Genomic DNA, 24,846 nt, shown 5'->3' with positions numbered 1-24,846 from the left:
CGTGGAATATTTAGTAGTGAGGAAATTTCACGAATGGACTAATTGCACCGGTGGCAACCTATCACGGTACCACGCTTGAATTCACTGAGCTCCTGAGAGCGACCAATTCTTTCACAAATGTTTGTAGAAGCAGTCTGCATGCCTAGGTGCTTGATTTTATACACCTGTAGCCATGGAAGTGATTGGAACACCTGAATTCAATGATTTGGAGGGGTGTCCCAATACTTTTGGCAATATTGTGTAGATATATATATAGATAGATAGACAGAAGGACAGACAGATAGATAGATACATAGATGAACAGCTAGCGTGTTTGTAAATATAAATGTGTAAATCCGGCTGTGGAGTTTAGCTAGCAAACGTGTCACAGGGTGTGTGTTTGCTCAGCCCAACTGTTCGTTAAAACACAGGTCGTTAATTTTAAAAGTGATCTGGGTGAGATCTGGGTTATGGTGGTAGCTGAAGTTGAACATCTGTCCCCTGGATCAGTGTGTGTAAACTAGTTAGATTGTGTGTGTGTGTGCTGACAGCAGATGATTTATGAGGTCCTACAGCAGGTGAGCTGCTCTTTGTGTTTCTGAAATCTGACACACACACTCAAAACTTGCTGTACAAGCACTCCTGCCCACACACACTCATTACTTGGAGAGAGAGACAGTGAGAGAGACAGACAGACGAAATAATCGCAAGGAAAAAGAGAGGCAGCAAGATACATAGAGGGAAAAAACGGCTTTATCTTCAGCCAGACTGAAGGATTCTCACACACTGCTGCCCTGGTCCACAGAAAGTTCACATGAAAATGAAATAACGGAGGAACAAGCACCTCTGACTTTTTTTTTTTTTTTTTTGTAGACGACACAGCAATTATAAGCCGAGCCTCGCTAAACGCGACGGCTCGGAACAGAATGTGATGATTACTAACGTCCATTCCTCTTTGAATAACACGCTGGCAGCTCGTTCGGCTGCCAAAGGAGGAAAAAAAGATGTGGAAATAAAAGAGAGTGATCAGAGACAAGTGAGATGAAATGATAATTTGTGTTAATCGGATACTATTGCCTAGCAACAGGCATGGGGCGGTTATACTGGGGTAAATCACTATATTTAACTGCTTTTGTTCTGTTAGTTCAGAACAAGTGATAGAAAAAAGTGTAAAGGAGAGAGAGAGAAAGCAGAAAAAAACTACTTGGAAAGGATGATAACAATGCCATTTATAACATGAGAAAACTGCTAATTATATTTGTTTGTTCTTTCGCCTGTTGTTTTTTTAATGTAACCATTGTTGTTTTTCCTTTTTCATTTTATTCAAGTGTTTTTTGAACTATTTTTAGATTTAAGGTATTAATTTATTACTAGCAATACATTTTTATTTACATAAAAATGATTCAGAGATGCTAATTTTTAAATGTAATTATTGTTTTTCTTTTTATTTCATTTTATTCAAATGTTTCCTTCTAACTATTTTTAGATTTAAGGAATTATTAATTTAATTACTAATAAAATTCATGTATAAATAAAAAAAACTTGATTAATAAATTAAAAATATTTTGGTTTTTTTTGTAATTGTTATTGATTTTATTTTTTATTTTTTTATGCAAATTTTTCTTCAAACTATTTTTAGATTTAAGGTATTATTACTTGAATTACTAGTAAAATTAATGCATTCATAAAAAACTATGCAGATATTATATAAAAAATAATCATTATTGTTTATTTTTATTTTGTTTTATTCAAGTTAAATTATTATATTAAAAAATCAATTAATAAATTATGTAAAAATGTTTTTGTAATCATTAATGTTTTGTTTTTGTTCTTCCTTTAACTTTCCTTTTAAATTAAACTATTTTTAGATTTAAGGTCTTAATTGAATTACTAAAAAAAATACTGCATACATAAAACTATACAGAAATTACATACAAATAATCCTTAAAGTTTTTCTTTTTTATTTTGTTTTATTAAAGTTTTCCTTCAAACATTTTTAGTAGTAATTAAAGTAAAAATACCTAAAATCTAAAAATAGTATGTATAAAAGTTATTTTTGGGGCTATCAACTGAATATGTTAATTTAGTATTAATAATATTAGAAAAACTGTAATATTGGTTACTTTGATAAATACCATGCCACTGAAATTCATGTACCATGATAGTGACTTCAAAGACTACCATAATGTTACAGTAAAAACAGTCTGGTCAAAAAAGTAAATAAATAAAAGTAATATTAATAAGTAAAAAAAAAAAAAAAAAAAAAAAAAGTGTATTAGCATGGTACATATTCAAAAAGCATAGTACTGACTATGGTAACATGTTTTTATATTCTGAAGTGTGGGAAACTTGTTTTGCATACCTTGGCGGCATCTTTGGGAAGGTCGAAGGGAATTCGCTGACGTATTTTGGGTGGTAGTTGAGTCAGCACCTGATTCTTGAGTCTGCGAATCATAATCTCACTCAGACGTTGGTGTAACTCGTCCAAATGAGAAGCGCCGCGACAGTCCCACTGCCGTCTGGCCCCAAAAAACCTGCGCAAGAAAACACAGGCATTTTACTTATTCATACAACACACTTTTGCTGTCTATCCACCTCATTTCACCACAATTCTCAGGTATTATCATTGTAATGAGACCTTTTCGGTCCTAAATATGTGTGTGTGTACGTGTGTGCGAGAGATTTAATTATGAATATTTTATATTTACTGCTGCATATATACGAATGATTGACAGGAACTTGTGCGCACGCTTTCGAGTGGCAGAGCCTTTTCCTCAGTAGATTAATTTGTACTCGGAGACCCTTGTGTGAATCACTGTCGTTTCATTTCTCCACTGTAGATTTGATAAGAAGAACAGAGGAACAAAACTCCTCTCAGATGTTCTGAACACCACTCATCTTCATGACACAACTCATATTTTGGCTTCACATTAATGTTGCTACTACACACACACATAAACAAATTAGCTCTGCACCAAAACCTAGGCAGCCGTCTACATTTGCACCAAAACCTAGGCAGCCGTCTACATTTCATGGTATCATAGAGATGTGTTACCAATGTAAAATCTACTTAAAAAGGTATATATATTTTCTTCACCAAATTTTAAGTTAGTCACACATATACAATCCCAGAATGCACTGTGATAAAACCAGTGAAAAATATCATTAATAATAAAAGAAATAAAAATTAATATATATATATATATATATATATATAAATTTAAAAATAAATATAAATATAAAATAAATATAAATATAAAATATCAGGAATATTCAATATGGAAAAATCATAGGGTGGAACTAAATCAGCAGAACTTAAAAAAAAAAAATAAACAACTAAATCTTAAAAAAAAAAAAAAAAAAAAAAACAATTTAATTAAATTATCAGTAAAAGTTGCCTGAGATATAAATAAATAAATAAATAAATAATAAAATGGCATGTAGATTTAGCGCAAAACAACTATTTGTATGTCTTCTAATTAAAGGTGTCCTTGATTATGATTTCACTTTTTTAACTTTAGTTAGTGTGTAATGTTGCTGCTTGAGCATAAACAACATCTGCAAAGTTATGATGCTCAAAGTTCAATGCAAAGGGAGATATTTGAAGAGTTCAGATGCAAAAGCCGCTAAACGCCACCTTCATCAAAAAATGACATAATGATATTGAACAAATGCTCTCCGCACATAGTATACATTCATTAAATACTTTCTCTTCAAATCTGCTAAATCTCAGTGTCAGCCCATTCAGAAATACCAGTTCGTTTGCAAAAACCGCTAAATGCCACTTCCCTTTGTCAGCAAAAGCCTCTAAGTCCAAAGGAGAACCAATCGGAAGATGCAAATCAAATCATATGATTTCAAGATGAATGACGGTGTGCGTATGAGCTGGCATTCAATTGCTGAGCTGCAAGTTATTATCAAGTTTTGTCCAACACTACAGTGGCAATGACAGGATTTTGCAAGTAGCAAGTAAACACAACAGTGTTCCTTTTGCTGCTGCAAAACGGACATTTTACTGTGTCTTGTTGTCCAAAGAGGTGGACTTCCACACATGGACTTGGCTGGTTTTGCAGCAAAAGACAGTCAAATTTGTTAAATACCAATGAATTGACTAAAGTGACATTTATGAAAATAAGGCATTTCAATAACTGACTAATAACCTTTTCATTGCCATTAAAGTGAAATTACTGAACCTAAACAAAGGAGCCTGGTAAAAAAATGCTCATTTAAAAGTAAACATGTCAGATGGACTTAAGGCTGATTTATACTTCTGCGTCGAGTGTACGCCGTAGCTACGTCATAGGCTGTGTGTAGCACACGTAGTCTATGGCGTAGCCTGACGTGCACCTGTCCAAAAATGGAACAATGTGTCAATTCTACGGACTGCAAGCGTTGTGACTGGTCTGCTAGAACCCCTCCCTCAGGTCCAAAAACTTGCGTGGAGAAGAGGATGCAATGACGCAAAAGTATAAATAAAAACCGACTCATAGCCTATGGTGCAGAGGCTCCGGCATAGGTCCGACGCAGAAGTATAAATCAGCCTTTAGAGGTTTTTTCAATTGAACTCTTCATTTTCTTTCACAGAAATCACTTTTTAAGAACTAAAACAAACGGCTGGTAGGGACTACAACAAGCTTCTTCCGGGTTTGGTGACATGAGGTTAACATGACGGCACATGCTAGTCGATGGGTTGAATCAACTCCACAGCAACTACATAAATTTATCCACTAACCGTTCAGAAACATCCAGTTGCATTCTAAAAGTTGTAACTTCTTCCTGAGTCTCTCCATCAGTGTCCGACTGAACAATGTAAAGCTGAACACCGCTACTGACAATCGTCATTTTGGCTGTGTAAGATTCTCCAGCATTTTTGTTTTTGAGCAACCGAAGCACGAGCTGTTAAAGCTCCGCCCTCTTCTGGAAAGGGGGCCGGGAGCAGCAGCTCATTTGCATTTAAAGGGGCACAAACAAAAACGGCGTGTTTTTGCTCACACCCAAATAGGGGCAAATTTGACAAGCTATAATAAATGATCTGTGGGGTATTTTGAGCTGAAACTTCACAGACACATTCTGGAGACACCTGACTTATATTACATCTTGTAAAAGGGGCAGTACAGGTCCCCTTTAAATAAATGTAAGAATGTTTAGTGTTTAGATAGTACTTAAACTGCATGACATTGTTCCTTTTTATTAATTTGTCATTTGAATGCTATATTGTAAATTAAAAAAGAAAGGTTTTTACTTGTAGTGTGCGTTGCAGTATTTTTTGGCGTAGTCGCTCCAGGTTCCAAATCTCCGTGGATACAAAGCTTCGATTTGCATGAAGAGCTGAAAGAGAGAGCAAGATGTCAAAACATCAAACATTGTGACATCATAAATGTCATATACAGACCTAACTTTACAGTAGCAACTTCCAAATGGGAACAAATAGCATTAAAAAGAGGGACACTTTCATAGTTCTGACCTTGGACCTTTGCAATCATGAGTTTATTGAAAATCGGTCAGCAAATTTCTGTTTATAGCTGGTGCAAACGAATACTCTGCTGATTAAAGCTGATTAAATCAGGTATTAAGTTCATAAAATGCAAATGTGTTTCTTCTAAGAGAAAGTCTCACAGTGCACATTATGCTCATATAGTATAAACTAAACAGCGATTATCTTGATGAATTAAGAAAACACTGTCTTTCATAAGAAGTCCAGCAAGACTTTTCAGGGGAATTAGGGAAGCAATAGAGGTTGAGACTCCCATAATATACACACAAGGGTCATCTTGAGATGTCTTTACATTTTTGTCCGGTGAACATTTTCAAGAAGAAAAATAGCAGCTCTTACAATATACAAGGAAAGTACACAGAATGTAACATCCCTCAAAATGAAGCCTTAAGCATTTCCTGCATAAAGTATTGGTCAATTAACTGGCCATCAGTGACTGGTAGCACAACTTTAAAAAAAAAAAAAAAAAAAAAAAAAAACAGTCAGAGTAAACACAATATATAATATAACGTGAATAAAAGCGAGGCTGTTAGGAGTGGAATTACAGTCTGTTCAGTGGGCTTCATTCATAAAACAAGCAGAATGAAAACCTTTTTTGCCAGCTGAATCAAACACTTCATAAAAAATGGTTTTATTAACTATTTACACAGAAATTCAGTCTGTTCGTAATGTTCTAATGTGTTCGTAAAGTGATTTGTTTTACTCTTAAGAATGGTTTTACAAATGATTTGCAAGTTATTTTTTTTTACATAATGGTTTAAGAGCAATTTGCACAAAAAAAAAAACAGTTTGTAAGAATGTCTTCTTAATGATTTGCACACAGAATTCGTAACGTTCGTAATGGTTTTGTGAACGATTGGCACAAAGATTTGTCATGTTCTTAAGAATGGTTTCCCGAACAATTTGCAAATAAATTTGCTCTGCCCATAAGAATGGTTTTACAAGCATTTTGCACAAAATCACATTACTCGTAAAAATTGGTTTTGCGAACATTTTGGACAAATTCATTCTTGTAAGAGTAATTTTGTGAAGGATTTGTTAAGAAATTCACTCTGCCTGTAAGAACGGTTTTAAGAACATTTTGCACAAATCCGCTCTGCCCATAAGAATGGTTTTGCAAACTATATGCAGGGAAATTAACTTTGCCCAAACAACAATCAACACTTACGCATGCAACAACGTGACATACTGTTAAATTATATTTTTCGTATGCCTCAAATTAAATATCACATCGACCCTGGCCAAAGTCTATCGAAATTAATTGGCCATGTTTTCTGTTGAAATATATAGAAAAACATATTTTTTCAATAGCTGAATGATTGGCATCCAAGTACAAAACAATGTGACGTATTATTGTACCATTACTTTTGATTGGTTCAATTTAAAGGGTCATGAAACCTTAAAACACATTTTTTGAGATGTTAACAGATATGTATTAATTGCACATCAATGAAAACAACAATAGCACTCCTTATGTTTTTTATTAAAAGGGTTAGTACACCCAAAAAATAAAATTCTGTCATTAATTACTCACACTCATGTCATTCCAAATCAAAAGACTTTCGTTAATCTTCGAAACACAAATGAAGGTATTTTTAATGAAATCTGAGGGATTTCTGTCCCTCCATAGACAGCTACGCAACTAAAACTTTGACGCTTCCAATAGTTCATAAAGAGATCTCAAAAATAATCCATATGAATTGAGTGGTTTAGTCCAAATTTTCTGAAGAGACATGATCGCTTTATATGATAAACAGAATTTAGGTTTTTATTCACATATAAACATTCATCAACACACACATCACACACAAGCTCAAGCATGTTTGCTTGACGTGCAAGAACCAATGAGGTTCATTCTCCTGTGTTACGCATCACGTTTGAGCTTCCGCAAGAGGTTTGTTCTTGCGCTTCAAGCAGGTTCGGGTTGAGCTTCTGTTTATGTTCGCTGATCAATGTTTATATATGAATAAAGGCTTAAATTCAAAAACAAAAAGTATTTGATTTGTTCATGATAGTTGTTAGTGGTTTCTAATGATAAGATTTTTGTGAGTTTGTTGTAATAGGGTTATATTTTTAAAACTACATCAAGGTGCCCCGAACTCTGTTTTTTTTTTCTCCACTCATATATTAATATTCATTTGTCTGAATAATGAGTGTGTTGCAGGTCTGTGTTTTATTGGTGGTTGTCTACCCTCTTCCCACACTCTACACTCCCACTTTTCCACATCTTTACAGGCCCATTTCTTGAGTCTTTTTCAAATCTGAAATGTGAACCAGCAGTGCTAAAACAGGGGGGGTTTCATGACACTTTAAATATAGTGTCCACCCTGATTAAAATCTACTACAATTCAGTGGCCTGATTCTTGTAGTTCTAAAACTGTTCTGAATAAAGATTGGGACATGAAAGCAAAGAGACAGACAATGTAAAAGAGATGGGGATTGGGAAAAAGGAGGAAAAAAGGAGAGCGAGAGAAACAGAGAGAGAGAGACAGGAACAGAGCGAGACAGTGTGAGGATGAGGGTGTTTGTGCAAACTACAAATATTGCTGGCACACCTCTGGACAGAGTAATAACAGCAGAGATGAGCGTTGTGCTTTTGAGACCTCAGAAAGAGAGCGCTCTCTCTCTTCCTTCCATCTCATTCAGAGCCGTTGCTCTAAAATCACTTAAAATCCCCTCATTTTTACTCACATCACCCTTTGGCATTGATATTCCCCCTCAATAGAGGTCACTGGGTTAAATAAACACCCACGCCAGCGTAATATCGAAGCAAACAGAACAAGGTGGACAAAACCACATGAAATGGGATGTCACTGATGTCAAATTACTGGGCTGTGTCATATAAAAGGATAAACGTTGAAAATGATCCCTTGTTTGATTGATTAATTTAATTTCACTGCGAGTGGGTCATTAGAACAGTGAGATAGTAACTGCGTGACAAATTCCAAGCTGTCACTTTACAAAAGAAATGAGAACGACTATACATGTTTATTCCTAACGTAAACTAATGTGTCGCACAGGAACAAGAAATTCATGTAATAATCCGATCATTTTATAGTGAGTAGTAGTACAATTGTAAAATAAATGATTTTAATAACTTAGTAATAATATTCAGGGGGGAAACTTATCGAAACTTTTAGTTTATGATATTATCGTACTTGCAATTTTGGGGGACATGACTAATGACTGGAGGATGGGAAATATGTCAGCTAATGACAAGATCTCCTCCTGGTTTAGCTCAAACAAAACCATGCCGCATATTACCAAATGGCTTAATAAATCAAAGCAAATGACAAACAGATTTGGTGGAAACCGTACCTCCTCTGGTCTGCCCAGCGCCGGGGTGCCAGTTAGAAGGATGGCACGCTTGGCGTTCTGAATGACTGGCACCAGTATTTTACTACGAGCTGCATTGCGAGATTTCAGGTAGTGGGATTCATCCACCAGGACGACGCCGAAACGTTGCTTGTTCAGAGCCTCCAGCAGGGGGCGTGCGTCTGTCGTGAGCAGCCCGTATCCCAGTATTGTCACTTTGCTAGTGCTGATACTCCTGCAAATCAAAAATAAAACAACTTAATTCAAATGTGCAACAAATTTATATTGACTTTCTTAATAAATGTACCTGGTCTTCTTGTGTATGAGTTATCAATGCATGTAATGCTAAAAAACTAAATGGCAGCTCTCCATCTCTTAAAAAAAAATGTTTCTGCCGATGAAACCAAGGTGACGGATGCGGAAAAAATAATATTAACCAATAACATAATGGTTAAATTTTCACAGTCCAATCTGATTAAAAAAAGTCCCACCTAGTTCCATTTTGAAAATTTCATTATGAAAATTGTGTTGTGAATGTACAGTATTGTCTGTTGTCTGTAAACACTTAACTACTCGCTTTTATACACAATATCACAAAATAAAGCTAAAGTTTTCAGCTAAGAGTAATTTACTAAGCAATATTTAAACATTTTATTTACTATTTACTGAATTTAAAAAAAATTGTAGGATTTGTGTACGCTTAAAGTTTTTATGAAAAAAATTTTAATGGAAAATTAGAATCCATTGTAGCCTCACAGCTTCCTTTATTTCAGACTATTTTAAAAAATACCAAACGTACTTGGAAATGCGTTAAGTTTTGCGAAATTCCGAAGTGAAATTCACTTTTATACACAATATATACAACTAAGATAAGCTAAGCTAAAAGTGAACGCAAAAAAATTCACGCAGCATCTCCATGTTGACGTTTACAAAAATTTAGCTTGCTTCTAAAAACGAACAGATACATTTTCATCAAAATAGCGTGGAGTTGGACGTAAGCGCTTTGGCGAACAAATGTCAAAAATAACTATAAACGATTAACGTTATATGGTTAGTTGAACTTTGCATTACTTTTTTGTCTAAAACAAAAACCAATTTTTTGCTCACAACACACTAGTAACTTACGTATCGTAACTTACAAATCCGCCACAACAGGAACTGCGTACACTTAGACATATTCATAACAGTTCATAATATTAGTGTTTTTATTGGAGCCACAAGGTCATAAAAGCATTTTACGATTTTAAGCCTCATAGTTTTCAGTTACAGACTGTGTAAATACACCAGCCGTATGCTGAGGAAATGGTGTTTGTGCACTATGAGCCATTAGAGTTAAAATATCATTCACCATGCTGACAGGGCTTCATCAAGCTCGGAGGGAGATGTTGCCATGGTAACGACTTTACAGGTCGTCTCAACCCCGGGCCAGAATTCTCAGGGTAAACAGAGCAATTTGTGAGCCTCTTTTTAGAAGCATCAATAACAGGCAAAAAGACAACATGACCCTCTGACTGCATGGGCTGTACAATCAATCCCAGCATCCTCTGTGGAAGGGCAGCTCTCATAAGCTCTCTCTGTATCCTAAGATAGAGCTAAAGTATTCGTCATGGAAGATTCGTAGCCGTAAAAGGGGAGATAATTTAGGATTTGTTTAATATCTCTCCAGGGAGGTGATTTGATTTCATATGTCTGGGGTGTAATTTGTATTGTGGTGTAATTTTGTAGTCACTGAACAGGAGATTTTACTTCTGTTTTGTATTTCTACAGGCTGAAAATCTGCAAGAATGGTTTTCATAACTTTCTAAAGCTACTCATAAAAGTGTGACACAAAGAGGGAAAAAAAATAAATCAAGAGATTTCTTCCTAACTTTTCCGGAGGCTTCTGCAAAGTCATACTCAGTCATAAATTTCATGAATCAATTTTGCCACTATGATTAAACTCACACACAGTCTGAAAGAATCAATCTTTCATTTTGAGCAAAAAATTTCTCGGCCACCAGCGCAGACGTCTTCTAGTACGGTCCACTGGATCCCAATGAATTACGAACCGATGTCCTCTTTTTTTTTTTTTTTTTTTTTTCTTCAGGGACTGCAAAACAAACTTAACCGATCGATTACCCAAGATGCCCATTGGGTGTTTGTCAAAACGTAGCTAACATTTACAAGGCATTAAACTTTCTTCACTTTAACAACATTAAGATGTTTACGTGACTTAATATTTACAATATAGACAATTAGCAGATGTTTGGACAAAAATATAACTCTTAAAATAACATGCAATGTTTTTTTCCAGATTGTGCGCACTTAGCAAATGGTTGAATAAATGAAAGAATAAATACAAATAATAATAAAAAAAAAAAAATTATATATATATATATATATATATATATATATATATAGTTATCTTTTACATTTAAAATCTTTAACATTCAATTTTAAAAAACAAATATTTTATTATTATTAATAATAATAATATATAAAATATTCAATATTTAAATTTTTTATTTTATTTTTTTTTTATTTTATATTAAGGTATAAATATAAATCACTTAAGGTGTTAACGCTAAGAATGAATTTCTCTATGGAGAAAATAAATATGATTGTCACTTCACTTCCCAAGTGATGTACTCTATTGAACTTAAAGTTGTCGTACATTGTATCGGTCTTGCTCTCCACCAAGTTGATGTCTCTGGGGTCGAGTTCAGGAATCCACTTCTCCAGCTCTTCAATCCAAGGGTATTTCAGAGATGAAGGTACCACAATCAGAAGAGGCCATTCCTGTTTGAAGATATACGCCACAGAAATGGCCTGGATCGTCTTTCCCAAACCCATCTGATGGCGAAAATGGTTAGTGGTCTTAGGAGTCTCTGGTAAAACCAAATTTGATCAGAGTAGAGAAAAGCAAATCACCCTTACCTCATCTGCAATCATACACCTGCAACAGAGAAATAAAAACTAATAAAGCATATCGAACTCACGGTTTCAGAGTTAAGTGACGATGACCTACCCAGACACCAGAACATCTTCAAGTCATGCTCTAAATAATTACCCTCTGTATCACGTTTTTAATTTCTTCCCTAAACCGATGTCTGGAGAGGGACATATTGATCCAGGCAATATTGTGAAAGCTGGGATTCCTAGCCAGTGCACATTGCTCAATATAATTTCCCGCACACCTGAACTCAACGACCAATTTCGCACTGGCAGCCAGGCGGCATGGAAAAACTCAATCCCGAAGCAGAGCTGTGTGGAGCCCCATTGCAGCATACAGGGGTTTATTTAAAACGGCCATTCATTTAAGACCCCAATAAACAACTAATATAGGCCTTGAATCAATCAAGCTGCTCCTCTAAATTAAATTTACCCAATATCCTGAGCTCAGCATGTTGTCGTGGAAGATAGGAGCTACTTGATTCCTAATAACTGCAGCAACAAGAAGTTAAAAAGATCCATATTGTACACTTTCGTAGCCTTACAATTTTAATTTAATAATTGTAAACCAAAAATGTGACTATTTTACACTGGCTTGTTAACCTTAAGCCCCATTCACCAGTGTAAACTCGTACTGCCAAAAATTACTAAAATGTCATTCGAATTTGACCAATCATCTATTTTCTTTTCCCTAATAATCAACATAATGCAGGAGAAACTGTAATATGGACTGCAGCAGTGCTAAACTCACTGCATCATATAATTAACAACACAAACTCTCAATGTATGAATCAAACTCACTAAGACTGCTGACAGTTTCTTTTCCACGCATCATTTTATTATATCCATGTATGTGGTTACAGTCAAATCATTTAAAACAGTGAAATCGCTCCAGAACTCCTGTCCTGTCTTGCCTGCACTCAAGACGGTGACGTGAGATCCGCTTCACTCCTATTGGTTGTTACTTACAAAATTTGCTGCTCATTTGCATAAAGTTAAACTTATCTGAACTTTTGTCACGTGACTCGCATCGCTTGACACGCCTACATTCTGTCGCCAACGGTCACTGTCGCTTGTGTCGCCGGAAGTTGCCAGCTCTCCACTGACAATGAATGGGGCCAACTGACTTTTGTTACTGTACTTTACAAGTTGGCAGATATTTGACCATTTTGAGAATATCATAATCGACCGATAACTGTGCGCATCTGGACAATTCACAAAAGAGGTTAACCTGCCTAGTCCCATTTTCAAAATCAACTAATAGACTTTATCTTTCCTCATCATTATACTTAAAAATATTTTGAGTACTCTAAATAACTGCCAGTAGGTAGTGGTAAATGTCTAAATGAGTAATTGAGTCATTCATTCATTCGATTAGTTCAAATGGGCTTATTCATTCAGTAATCAAGTAAATGGCTCTCTTTATGAATGGGCCATTGATTCATTGGTTCACCCAATAGAGTGGTGCAAGTATGACAGAACCAGGAAGACTAATTCAATGCTGAGATTTTCCAATGGGGTTTTAGGGGTTTTCAATTTGTGGGTAAATAAGGGCTTTGATAAACATACATACTTTGATGTTTTGTTCTACAAAGTAAATTACACAGACCCATAATGAAAACACAAATTTTGAAGCAGTTATGATTATTTTTGGAAACGTATGTTTCTAATAAGTAACTTGATAAGAATGTTTTTTGGTGAGTTTGCAGTTTACATTGTAGAACAAAACGCCTAAGTATCGGCAAGTTATGTTTACCACAGACCTTTTCTTACTCATAAATTGAAAACCTCCATTATAAAAACCTATAGGAAAATCTTGAAGTAGCAAATTAGTCTTTCGGGTTCTGACGTCATACCTTCACCACTCTATTTGTTCAAAACGCGGATTCATTCAGAAACGAAACACCAAAAACTGTGTTGCACTGAGATGCACAACAGTTCTGCTCTGGCTTTATAGGAAATATTTTCATTGGCAAAATTGAACAAAAACAGACAATAGTGTCTAAAATATAACACAATTGCCCAGGTTTCACAGACAGGGCTTAGATGAAGCCAGGATTAGGCCTTATTTCAATTATGATATTTAAGTAGCTTTTATGAATGTACACTAAGAAAAATAAACATTACTGGTGTGCATCTTGAGACAAAACAATGGCACTGACATATTTTCAGATATGTCAGTGCAAGTTGCTTTCAGTTAAAATAGCTCAAACATGCATTTTAGTTTCTTTCTAAACTTCCTGTTTAATGAACTGTTGTATAAAATCAATATCACATTTGCTCTTGTGGTATTCTGGACAAATATAGCACTTATGTGATATTGAGTATATCATATGATATAAATACGAGAAAAACTCAGAACTGAAAAACTTTTTCCTAAAAATCTTGAATTTTAGGGTCATTCTAACACATTATTTTTTCCATAACTAATTAATTAAATTAACATGTTAAATTGACATATACAATTATTAAATTAATAATTAAAATATTACAATAAAACATTAAAAACTTTAGTATTATAATTTCTCGGTTGCCATTATCTGCATTATTGACATTTTTGAGTAAATAATATTTGCAGTTTAGTTTTAATGAATGACCTGAGACTAGAGAGGCAGCTTTGTGATCATTATAAAATCTCTACATAGTACACTTGTTCAAAAGAAAATAACACATAAAAGTGTTTTATGAACATCTTGTATACGTTTCATCTTTTTCCTACTGTTTAGTGTATGATAAATCTACTAAGATCTCAAATTTCCTCGAATGCCACCTGAAGACAGATGCAAATAAATATAGTAAAACAGCCTACAACATTTGTCTATATCCTGGTGATACCAGTAAGAAAGCAAAGCATCAATACTTTTTTTCATTTTCGTTACTGAAAATGTCACAGTGCTCCACGAGTCGCCCGTATCCATTGTTCAAACAGCGGATCTACTCATTAGAGGGGAGATGTTTCCTCTTTTTCATCTCACTTTCTTTCTTTCTTTTTTTAAGTAATGCCGAGAGACACTGATCTTCTGCAGATTCTTTCAGGGGAAAAAATTTAATTGCTCATGCGTCAGGCGATGTTCAAGGATTTACTGGGAACAAATGAAGCAGATACATGCAGGGCCACAAAATGAAAGAGCTTTGCATCTTTTTTTGTTTTTGTTTATTTGCTCTTTTTGGTTTATTATTAATGCGGATTCCAGCAACGCCTTGGATGGCGACGACATACGGGACAGTCGTTATAAACGCGCTGCCTTGACAAGCGGCGCATTTAGCTAATGCTGATTCGATATTTGCATACAGTGTACTAATACAGTGTATTTTCCAAACAATAGTACATTACACAGGAGACTAATGCAGCAAAATGTATTGTAACAATTTTAGAAACAAATCCATCTTGATTTATTCATTTGCACGAACAAAAAGTACCAAGTATTAGCGTTTTTTTTTTTTTTTTTTGGACATTATAGTCCATATATTGAAAGTACTGGAATTGTTGTATTATGAAAGCAACATGTATATTTTGTGACAATTCCTTTTATTTTTGAATAAATTAATAAATATAAATACTGAGATATATATATATATATATATATATATATATATATATTTTTTTTTAATATATATAATATATGTGAAAATGAACTATATATATAGTTCATTTTCACATTTATTATATATATTTTAAAAAAAATTATATATATATATATATATATATATATATATATTATATATATAAATATAAAATATACACACACACACACACACACACTAACACACACACACAGAAAATAAAGTACAATATATAGCATTAGTATGTTTTTTTGGAAATAATAGTCCAGAATCTCTACAGCATTTCTTTGTTTTTAGACAGTCAAAACGCTAAATGTTTTGGTTTATTTCCAGGTTTAAAACCCACTGTATTATGAAATGACCCAAATACTTTTTATAAAGGCAATAAGGCATAAAAAGAAGCTAATTTAACCGTATGATTCTTTTTTCAGTATCAATAGAAGAATAAAGTGACCACTTGAAATGTCTGGGAGCGACTGAGCAGCAAATAAAGATAAAGAGGTGAGAGACAGACAGAGAGAGAGACAGCTATGATGCCCTCTTCATCTTGTTTTCTCCTCCCTTACTGTGAAAGGATGATTAACAGCCTCTGTCCTGCCGGTGTTTTTTTTTTTTTTTTTTTTTTGCCTTCAAATTGTTGGAGCACTTGCTAGCGCTGTGTAATGTGCTCTCACATGCCTCGAGTGGCTCTCAGGTGTGTGTGTGTGTGTCATTTCACACATTAATCACTGTTCTTTAAATAACGACGCTTGCAACCGACGCACCGCTGTGTCTTGAAGGAGGGCCCCGTCTGATTTGCCCGTCAACAACACCATGAACTTAATTCTAATATGTTTTTTAAATGTTACTGCTTCAGCTTGTGAAGTTTCCTAATTCACAATAGTGAAAACATTTGTCACACCAACAAACTTGTCTGCCAACTTGTAAAGTACATTTGTTACATCAAAGCTAACCAACATAGACTAAAAGTCACAAATCCAACAACTAGTCAAATATCTAAATATGTCTATATAGTTCTGCACATCCTTAATACCTTCTCAAGGCATTTTAAAACTACAGTCCACACACCCCTGACATGAACTAGTAAAGACAACTTAATTTGCACTAATTTGCTTTGTTATTTCACTTTCATTACAAGCGTAATATTGAATAATCTCTTAATCTTCCTCCATGCCTTCATTTGCACCTCTGATGCAATTATAAGCGGTTGTACAGTATCCCTTCTTTGCAGCCTTCCATCTCAGATCAATATCTATCGACCGTCTAGGCCACGGCGCTCGATACAGAGACAGATATAGCTTAGCTCCTGTGTGGCACATGGTGGCTCATGGTGTAGCGCTTTGATTGGTGGTTCAGAGTTCAGGGCTCATTAAACCGCAATAATTGTGTCAGCACGGCATATGCTAATCCGCCCTCGTGTAGCATTTCATCATCCAAAATGATGAATTAACATTTAGTCATAGTCCATACGCTGGTGCATTACGGCTTTATTAGCGTCTTTAATGTAGTGTGAGGGTGTTGTGTGTTAGCAAGCCGTTGATAAACGTGGGTTTCTACCTCTTGTGACGCACAGAGAACAAAATTAGCATCATGCTAACTGGCTAGCTATTCTGTGGAAAAAATCGTAAAATAAACAGCAATAATACATGCTGAACCGGTATAACCAGTCTAGATGACTTCTACTATTGTGGCAATGCTTTGTTTTTACTTTTATGAACACCTTAATGTTACTACAGTAAACCTGTATTAAAACTTAGCATTAGCCACCACAGTAAACAAAAAAAAAACTACATTGAATTTTTTTTTTATTTCTGAAGAAAAAGTCACAAAACAATGCTAACATGTTGCTATGCAGTTACAAAGGTTTTTTGAATGGTTGCTAGGGTGTTTTGGGTGGTTGCTATGTGCTTGTTTTGATCAAAAGAGCTCACTCTTAAGTCTTTATAAAATTCTGATCTTTTTTTGTCTAGTTTACTACATGAAAATCTTAGTACAATCGCTTAGAAAAGCAATGAGAAATGAGACAAGAAGCTGTTTGAATGAGATCCCAAATTAATTTACTACGATTTACAGTAGTAACAATAACCGACTATGGTATTTTAGAGGAAACTGTGGTTTCTGTAGTAATTTTTCGTAATCTATAGCCTTAGATCTAATACTAAGATGCGAGTAAGGTTTTATCAAGTAATGGCTGCCGTTCACCTTTTGTGCTTTCAAGATATGAAAGCAACCATGGATATCTATCTTCTCGACTGGTAACAAGCTGCTGATGAAATCTCGCTATAAGCAGCACAGAGCAGTTTAAAACACTGCATCATCTGAGCAAGTATCGTGTCTCAGTGTGTGGTTTGGCTGTGCTGTAACAAAAAAAAAAAAAAAAAAGCAATTCTGCTTCAGGGGGATTATTGAATTGCAGAGAGAGAGGTGGGAGATAAAGAGAGAGAAAAAACGGAAATCGATGGTTTAGAAAACACAGAGTGGTTGTATTCTATTACATGAGAGGCACATCTACTCCAAACCACAAGGTAAAGATTCACACGATTAAACGAAACAGACTCTCCAAATACGTAAACAAACACAAACACCACTAAATACTTCCTGCCTCAGTTCTCAGTGGCCACAACTCTATACCACCAAGTATGACAAACATGTAGTCAAACTTGCGACTGAAGACAATCAAAGGTTTTATTTAAATACCTTTCCATTCAAAGTGACATCTCATGCCTGAATGAACAACCTGACACTGAAAACAACCAGTTTTACTTCAGAATTTCTGAATGAAATAAGGACATTCCAATAATTGGTGTGGAAGAGGATAACAAGGTATAAGCTGACATTTAACTTCAACATTAGTGGACAAAAAACAATCAAAATGTTCAAAAAAAAACGTGTTAATTTGAAACAGTCCGTGTTTTTGCAGAATTAAACCTGCAACAATCATTTGAGCACCACAGCTCAATGGGTCAAGATCACTAGTGACGACAAGGCATTTAAAATGCCTTTAATACAATAGCAAAATCTCATCTCATTTTGATTAACAACCTGACACTGAAAACTAGAAAAACAGTTTGTTTTTATACACAAACCGATTTACAATCAATTTTACTAACAAATTTCTGATTTGGTGTGGTGGAAGATGACGAGCTATGACCTGATATTAAACTTTGATATTAGCAAAACACGAATAAGTAAAATGCTCAAAAAGAATGTGTCAACACATTTGTACACAAACTAATTTTACTTCTGAATTTCTGAATAAAACAATGACATTCCAATAATTGGTGTGGAGAAGGATAATGAGGAATGGTCTGACATTACATTTTGACGTTAGGGAAAAACAAATAAATAAAATGTTCAAAAAGAATGTGTCGATATTAAATAAACCCATAGCAAATTTCAGTTTGCTAATTTACCGTTTTAGCATCGACGCTGCTGTAAAACCATCCATGTTAATGAGATTTAAGTCTATCAAGCCAATTCTAAATTCTGCTTAAATGAGATCTCAAATTATTTTACAGTTTTAAAATAGTAACAATATCTGACTAAGGTACTTTAAAGGAAACGGGATACTTTACTTACTTTCACTGTAAAGCTGCTTTGAAACAATCTGTATTGTAAAAAGCACTTTAAAAAATAAAGGTGACTTGAGGTGACTTTAGGTTTTTATCGTAATCTATAGCCATAGATCTAATACTTCAAGATGCAAATAAAATATCTTCCTAATAATAGTGAAACATTTCATTCGGATTAACAACCTGACAAAAAAAAAAAAAAAACCATGGAAAAAAAGCATTTTGTACGCAAACCAATTTGCAACCAATTTTACTTCTGAGATTAAAAAAAAAAAAAAAAAAAAAAAAAAAGATAAAGAAGAAGAAGATAACGAAGTATGATCTGGCATTAAACTTCGACATTAGTGAGAAACGAATGAATAAAATGCTCAAAAACAATGTGCCAATGTTAAGTCAATGTTAAACAAACCCAAGCAAATTTCAGTTTACTAATTTACCGTTTTAGCATCGGCGCTGCTCTAAAATCGTCCGCATTAATGAGATTTCCTCTTAAGTCTGTCAAGCCTAATATGAAAAGTAAACAGTAACTAACCACCTTCATTTCCCACAGCAAAAAAAAAAAAAAAAAAAACATTAAATGAAACGTGGCTAGTCATTTGAGATGACACACAGCCGTGTGGACGCCTGTCCTGGTTCATTAGACGGTAGGTGGAGAGTCTCTGTACGGATAAAGTAATTACAGTTGAGGATTGCTCGGGTTATTGGCTGGAGTGGAGATTACATATTTAATTAGAGAGCAATTATCTGGGGCCGTAATCCGCATACTAACTGATTAGTGGGATCAAAGCGTTACACAAGGGGAAATTAATCGCTATATTAGATTCAAGAACAAAAAAAACAAAGGACGAACCACACACCCGTTCAGATAAAAGTGATAGCTTCATAGAGGTGACTGATGTTGGCTTGATGTCGTAACTTCTAAGCTGCTTCTGTTATCAATAATGTCTAGATCCAACAGAGAACACAGGACACTGAACAGAGACACTGCATTATGAAAAAATGAATATTACATTTTTAATAAAATTAATATTAAGCAAATATCTTTCAAATCCTATTGAATCTTAATTTAAATTGCATCTGAGTGGAAAGTTAAATTTAGAATGATATATACTACTGTTCAAAAGTTTTAGGTCAGCAAGATCTTATTTTATGGAAAGAAATTAATTCTTTATTCATTGTTTATTCATACGTTTGAACTTATTCAAACGTATGAATCAATCAAAAAATCCTGAAAAAAAAAAAAAAAAAAAAACATTGATGATAATAAGAAATGTCATGTGTCTTGATTAGAATGATTTCTAAAGGATCATGTGACACTGAAGATTGCATCACAGGAATAAATTACGTTTTAAAATATATTAAAATAGAAAACCATTATTTTAAATTGTAAAAACAAATCAAAAAGATTTCACAATATTACTTTTTTTACTGTGTTTTTGATCAAATAAATGCAGCCTTGGTGAGAGAAAAAAAAAATCTTGACCTTCCATAGACATTTTTGATACAAAATTGCATTAAAAATGCAAGATAATTAAAAGTTAAAAAACTGAAGAAAAAAAAATTGGAGCGATATCAACAAATGCAATATAGTCATCCGAAGTCATAAGACAACAATGTTGCATACTACGATAATCATTCTGACCAATATTACATTGCAAAACAACTTTGCATAAATATAATAGCACAAATAATAACTTGTGTTTGTATTTGTTGTACTCTAATAATCATTTTGTTATTGTCAAAATGCACAAATAATAATTAAAAATCAGTTGCAACATATCAATCATAAAAAAGCAATATCTGTAAATCTTTTCTATTGTTTGAAACATCTACCATTACATAATGTTTAACACTATTTTTACTGCATTGTTGTCACATAACTTCATCCTGATATTTTAAATTAATTTAATTTGTTTGTGTAAAAACGTCACTGCAAATGAAAGGTCAAGTTGAGCGTGTTGCATCATGGGATACGATACTCACACCAGGTCATCAAACCATCTAATATTTAAATGAAGAGAATCAAAGTGAAGAAAATGATATGTATTTTTCGAAGAGAGTCATCTATCAGCAGCTGGCACAGTGCAAAACCGTACCTGTCTAGTTAAAGAGGAAATTAGTGTCGGCTCACTGAATACAGTCAGACTTGATTACAGTCAATAAAAGCTCATTTATTCTGCAGCCAGATGCACCAGATCCCTTAAAGGAAGAAAACCCTTAGAAGTAATATCCTTACAATTATTACTAAGGGTTTTCTTAACTTAAGGGTCAGCAAAAAACACATTACGCCAAATCTGTCTGTGTGGAAAGTGGGAAATTGCATTCAAGTGTTTTCTAGAGCTGTCTGTTCAATAATACATTCAATAAAAGATGCATTATTTATGGCAGCTTTAAGAATACAAAACATCTGCCTGTTTGTGGATGTAAAAATACACAAAAACAAAAAGTTTTTGGTTGCTGACAAGTGCATAAAATGTTTTAAAAAAAAAGGCACAACAGAATACTTATCAGCTTTGCTCATAAATATACTAGTTAATAAATATAGTAAATAAATATATATAAAATATTTTACATAAGAATGAAATTCTGTTTTTTCTAGAGCTATACATTCAAGTATTTTCTAGAGCTATACATTCAATGTTTTAACGTTCAGTTTTGTTTGCATTTCGTTTTCCTGGAATTTGTAACTCTTTGTTTCCTGTGTTTCCTTGGTTTCTAGAAAGTTCCCATTTGTTGTCATAACAACTTGATTGATTTGTTTCACCTGTTCCTTGTTTAGCCTTTTATTTCTCTGTGTATATACAGCATAACCCTCAGTTTCAGTTAATCTTGGACCGTTCTTGTCTTTGTTTATGTCATTGTTTTAGCTGGTTGTTATGGGGAAAAAAATAGTACATTTTGTTCATGCCAACAAAAAATAATTTCAAAACCTGTCTTTTAAGAAAAGAAAAACACTACACACAACATTAAGGGGTCGTTTACACAACACCATTTTCAACTAAAAACAGAAAATTTTTTATGTGTTTTGGACATTCATTTACATGACAATAGCACTGTTTGTGATTATAATGATCCATTCAGTAATTGTCTGTTTTGTTCTCTCCTTTAAATAAAGCTATTGAGCCAAAGAAAAAAAAAAAGAAAAAAAAAAAAAAATCAGACATCTGTAACTACATCCATCCCATCAGCCACCGTGACTCCTTTGGGATTCTGTAATATCCATCCTGCTGAATGTCTGCCTAATTAAGTGACTGACCCTGTCTGCACCAAACAGAACTTTATGTGTCCTACCATCGATCCGGGACCCCTCAGCAGCGTTGACTAACTGACCTGTCTGACCCAGAACATTGACTGACAGAACTGGAGTAAATTAGATTCTCACCTGCTTAAATCATGCTCAGGTTAAGAGATAGAGTGATAGACAGACATAAATATTGAAATATAAAGAGAAAAAGGTGTTCAGTTTCTAGATACAAGATGCAATATGTTTATTAGAAACACGCAGGTACAAAAAGTATACATACACTGATGAGCCAAAACATAATATCCATCTGCCTAACATGCTGTTGGTCCTCTGCGTGCTGCCAAAACAGCACTGACCCTCCAAGGCATGGACTCTACAAGACCCCTGAAGGTGTAGTGTGGTATCTGGCACCAAGACGTTAACAGCAGATGCTTCAAGTAATATAGGTTGCGAAGTGGAGCTGCTGTGGATCAAACTTGTTGTTCCAGCACATCCCACAGATGCTCAATTGGATTGAGATCTGGTAAATTTGGAGGCCAGGACAACACCTTGAACTCTTCATCATGTTCCTCAAACCATTCCAGAACAATGTGTTCAGTGTGGCAGGGTGCATTATCCTGCTGACAGAGGCCACTTCCACCAGGAACACCACTGTCATGAAGGGGTGTACCTGGTCTACAACAATGTTTAGGTAGGTGGCACGTGTCAAATTTACGTCCACAAAAATGGCCGTATCAAGAGTTTTCCAGCAGGACATTGCCCAGAGCATCACACTCCCTCCACTGGCATGTCATCATCCCAGAGTGCATCCCTGAGTCATCACCTCCCCAGGTAAACAGCGTACACGTACAAGACCATCTACATGATGTACAAGAAAATGGGACTCATAGGACCAGGCTACCTTCTTCCACTGCTCCAAGGTCTAGCTCAGGCACTCGCTCATGTAGGCGCTTTCGACTGTGGACAAGGGGTCATCTTAGGGCAGTGGTTCACAAACCGGGGTACACGTACCCCTGGAGGTACATGAGGTGAGAGAGGGGGTATGCGAACAAAATGCTGAGTTTTGCCGTTCATATATTTCTACACTTCATTAAAACAACATTAAAAAGAGCATGTATTTCTAGCAGGCAAAATGCCGTAAATACATAACATCCAATCAAACCTACCTCATCTTTTGTGGTCAAAACTGACTGCATCCACACAAGCAGTGTGCATAGGCTGCGTGCAGAGTCTGCTGCCTTAGCAGATCGTGCTAAATTACTACTGTTTTCAACAATGTAAAAGTGGGGATGTAGCACTTACTAGCATGAAGAACAAATAGCCTATAGACAGACTATGCATTGAGATCGATTTAAAACTCAAACTCTCTTCGATACAAAAACATACCCTGTGTGAGTTCTTGTTTTTAATGTTAATAATATATTATACAAGCAATAATACAAATATCCACACAATCGCAAATGTGACATAGATTTTTTACAACAGTTCAACAAACAGAAGGGTAATATTAAGTGATGTACATTTTAAACACAGTCCTGTCAATATTGTTTGCTCTATTTTGCAATAAAATAATTAGTTCCAACAAATGCCACAGCAGAACTGTTGTTCATCTCCAACAAAGTCCCTTTAAAGTCTTTGGTCTCCAAGCAACACACAGCGGTGTTTCGTGAACAAATATGCAGCTTTGTTTGAACGAATCGTGAGAGTCATTGATTCAATGACCCATTCATAAATACAGCCACTTGCTTCATTATTGAATGAATGACTCACTTGATAACTCACTCATTAAGACAGTGACTTACCGCCACCTACTGGCGGTTTTTGTTTAATATTGAACAGCATTACTTCGTTTTTACTATCATTACATATTTCTCTATTTAGCTTTTCTTTTTATTCCTCTTCGTTTAGGGGTCACACTCGGCTCCTTCACGGTCAAAAATGACGGAAACCTTGAAATGTAACTTTTTTGTTATTCAGGAAAACCAATGTAATTTATCTTTTTTCAATAATATTGTTTGATTATTATTAAAAATTTTGAGGGTATTTTACTATGCAATATTTATACAATTTTTATTAGCTATTTTTCCCCATTGAAAATAATACACATTTTTTTTCTAATATATTTTTTAATTATTTTTCAATTAAAACAGTATTCCATGTTAAAATAGAGACAAAGCACTTCAAATCCAATTTTTTGAAGGTAGATTAGTGCCATCTCGTGAGAGTGAAAAAAATAAAAACTTATGTAATGCCATGTTGTAACCACTAGATTCCTATTAGCTCTGTATAAAAAGGTTTTAAAATTCAATAAAAATGTAACAAAAATGAACAGGTATGTTTTATCACAGCTTAACAAATCTGGGTCTGATCTGATTTCAACCTCTTATTTGAGTCTTTTGGCTCAATTTTACCATAACAGCCGTGTTTCCACCGTTGTGCCGACCGGTTCTTAGAATGGTAAGGAACGGTTCCAGTTGTGTGTCCACTGGAGCCTGGTACGGCACGGCACGATTACGAACCGTTCTCGGCCCGGAATTCTCTGCACAGTTGATAAAACGGATAGTTCCGGCCCTTGATTCTGATTGGTTGAGCCGCGTTCGAAGCCGTTGTAAAATTCCCGAAAACAGACAGCTGACCGCATTACATAAGTATTGAATGTGTATGTTGCTAAAAACCACTCTTGGCAATGTAAACATATGTTTGTTCTCTATTGATTTTGTTCACTGAAGCTTACTGCATTATGTAGA

At 34.7% G+C, this 24,846-nt stretch overlaps 1 protein-coding gene across 1 annotated transcript in view; it reads right to left on the bottom strand.

Moving 5' to 3' along the window:
• Positions 1–24,846, bottom strand: part of zranb3 (zinc finger, RAN-binding domain containing 3) — a 68,312-nt gene that overhangs the window by 38,219 nt on the left and 5,247 nt on the right. The window contains exons 4-8 of the mRNA XM_051910507.1: positions 11,705–11,723; positions 11,442–11,620; positions 8,792–9,023; positions 5,222–5,307; positions 2,342–2,513 (exon numbers count right to left, since the gene is read on the bottom strand). Coding sequence (XP_051766467.1) covers positions 2,342–2,513; positions 5,222–5,307; positions 8,792–9,023; positions 11,442–11,620; positions 11,705–11,723 — 688 coding nt within the window. The remainder of the gene's footprint in view (positions 1–2,341; positions 2,514–5,221; positions 5,308–8,791; positions 9,024–11,441; positions 11,621–11,704; positions 11,724–24,846) is intronic.

Source organism: Ctenopharyngodon idella, chromosome 10, assembly GCF_019924925.1.
Source record: "Ctenopharyngodon idella isolate HZGC_01 chromosome 10, HZGC01, whole genome shotgun sequence".
NCBI lineage: Eukaryota > Metazoa > Chordata > Actinopteri > Cypriniformes > Xenocyprididae > Ctenopharyngodon > Ctenopharyngodon idella.
Note: the sequence above shows the minus strand (reverse complement) of the source record. Positions and strands in the feature narration are given on the sequence as shown.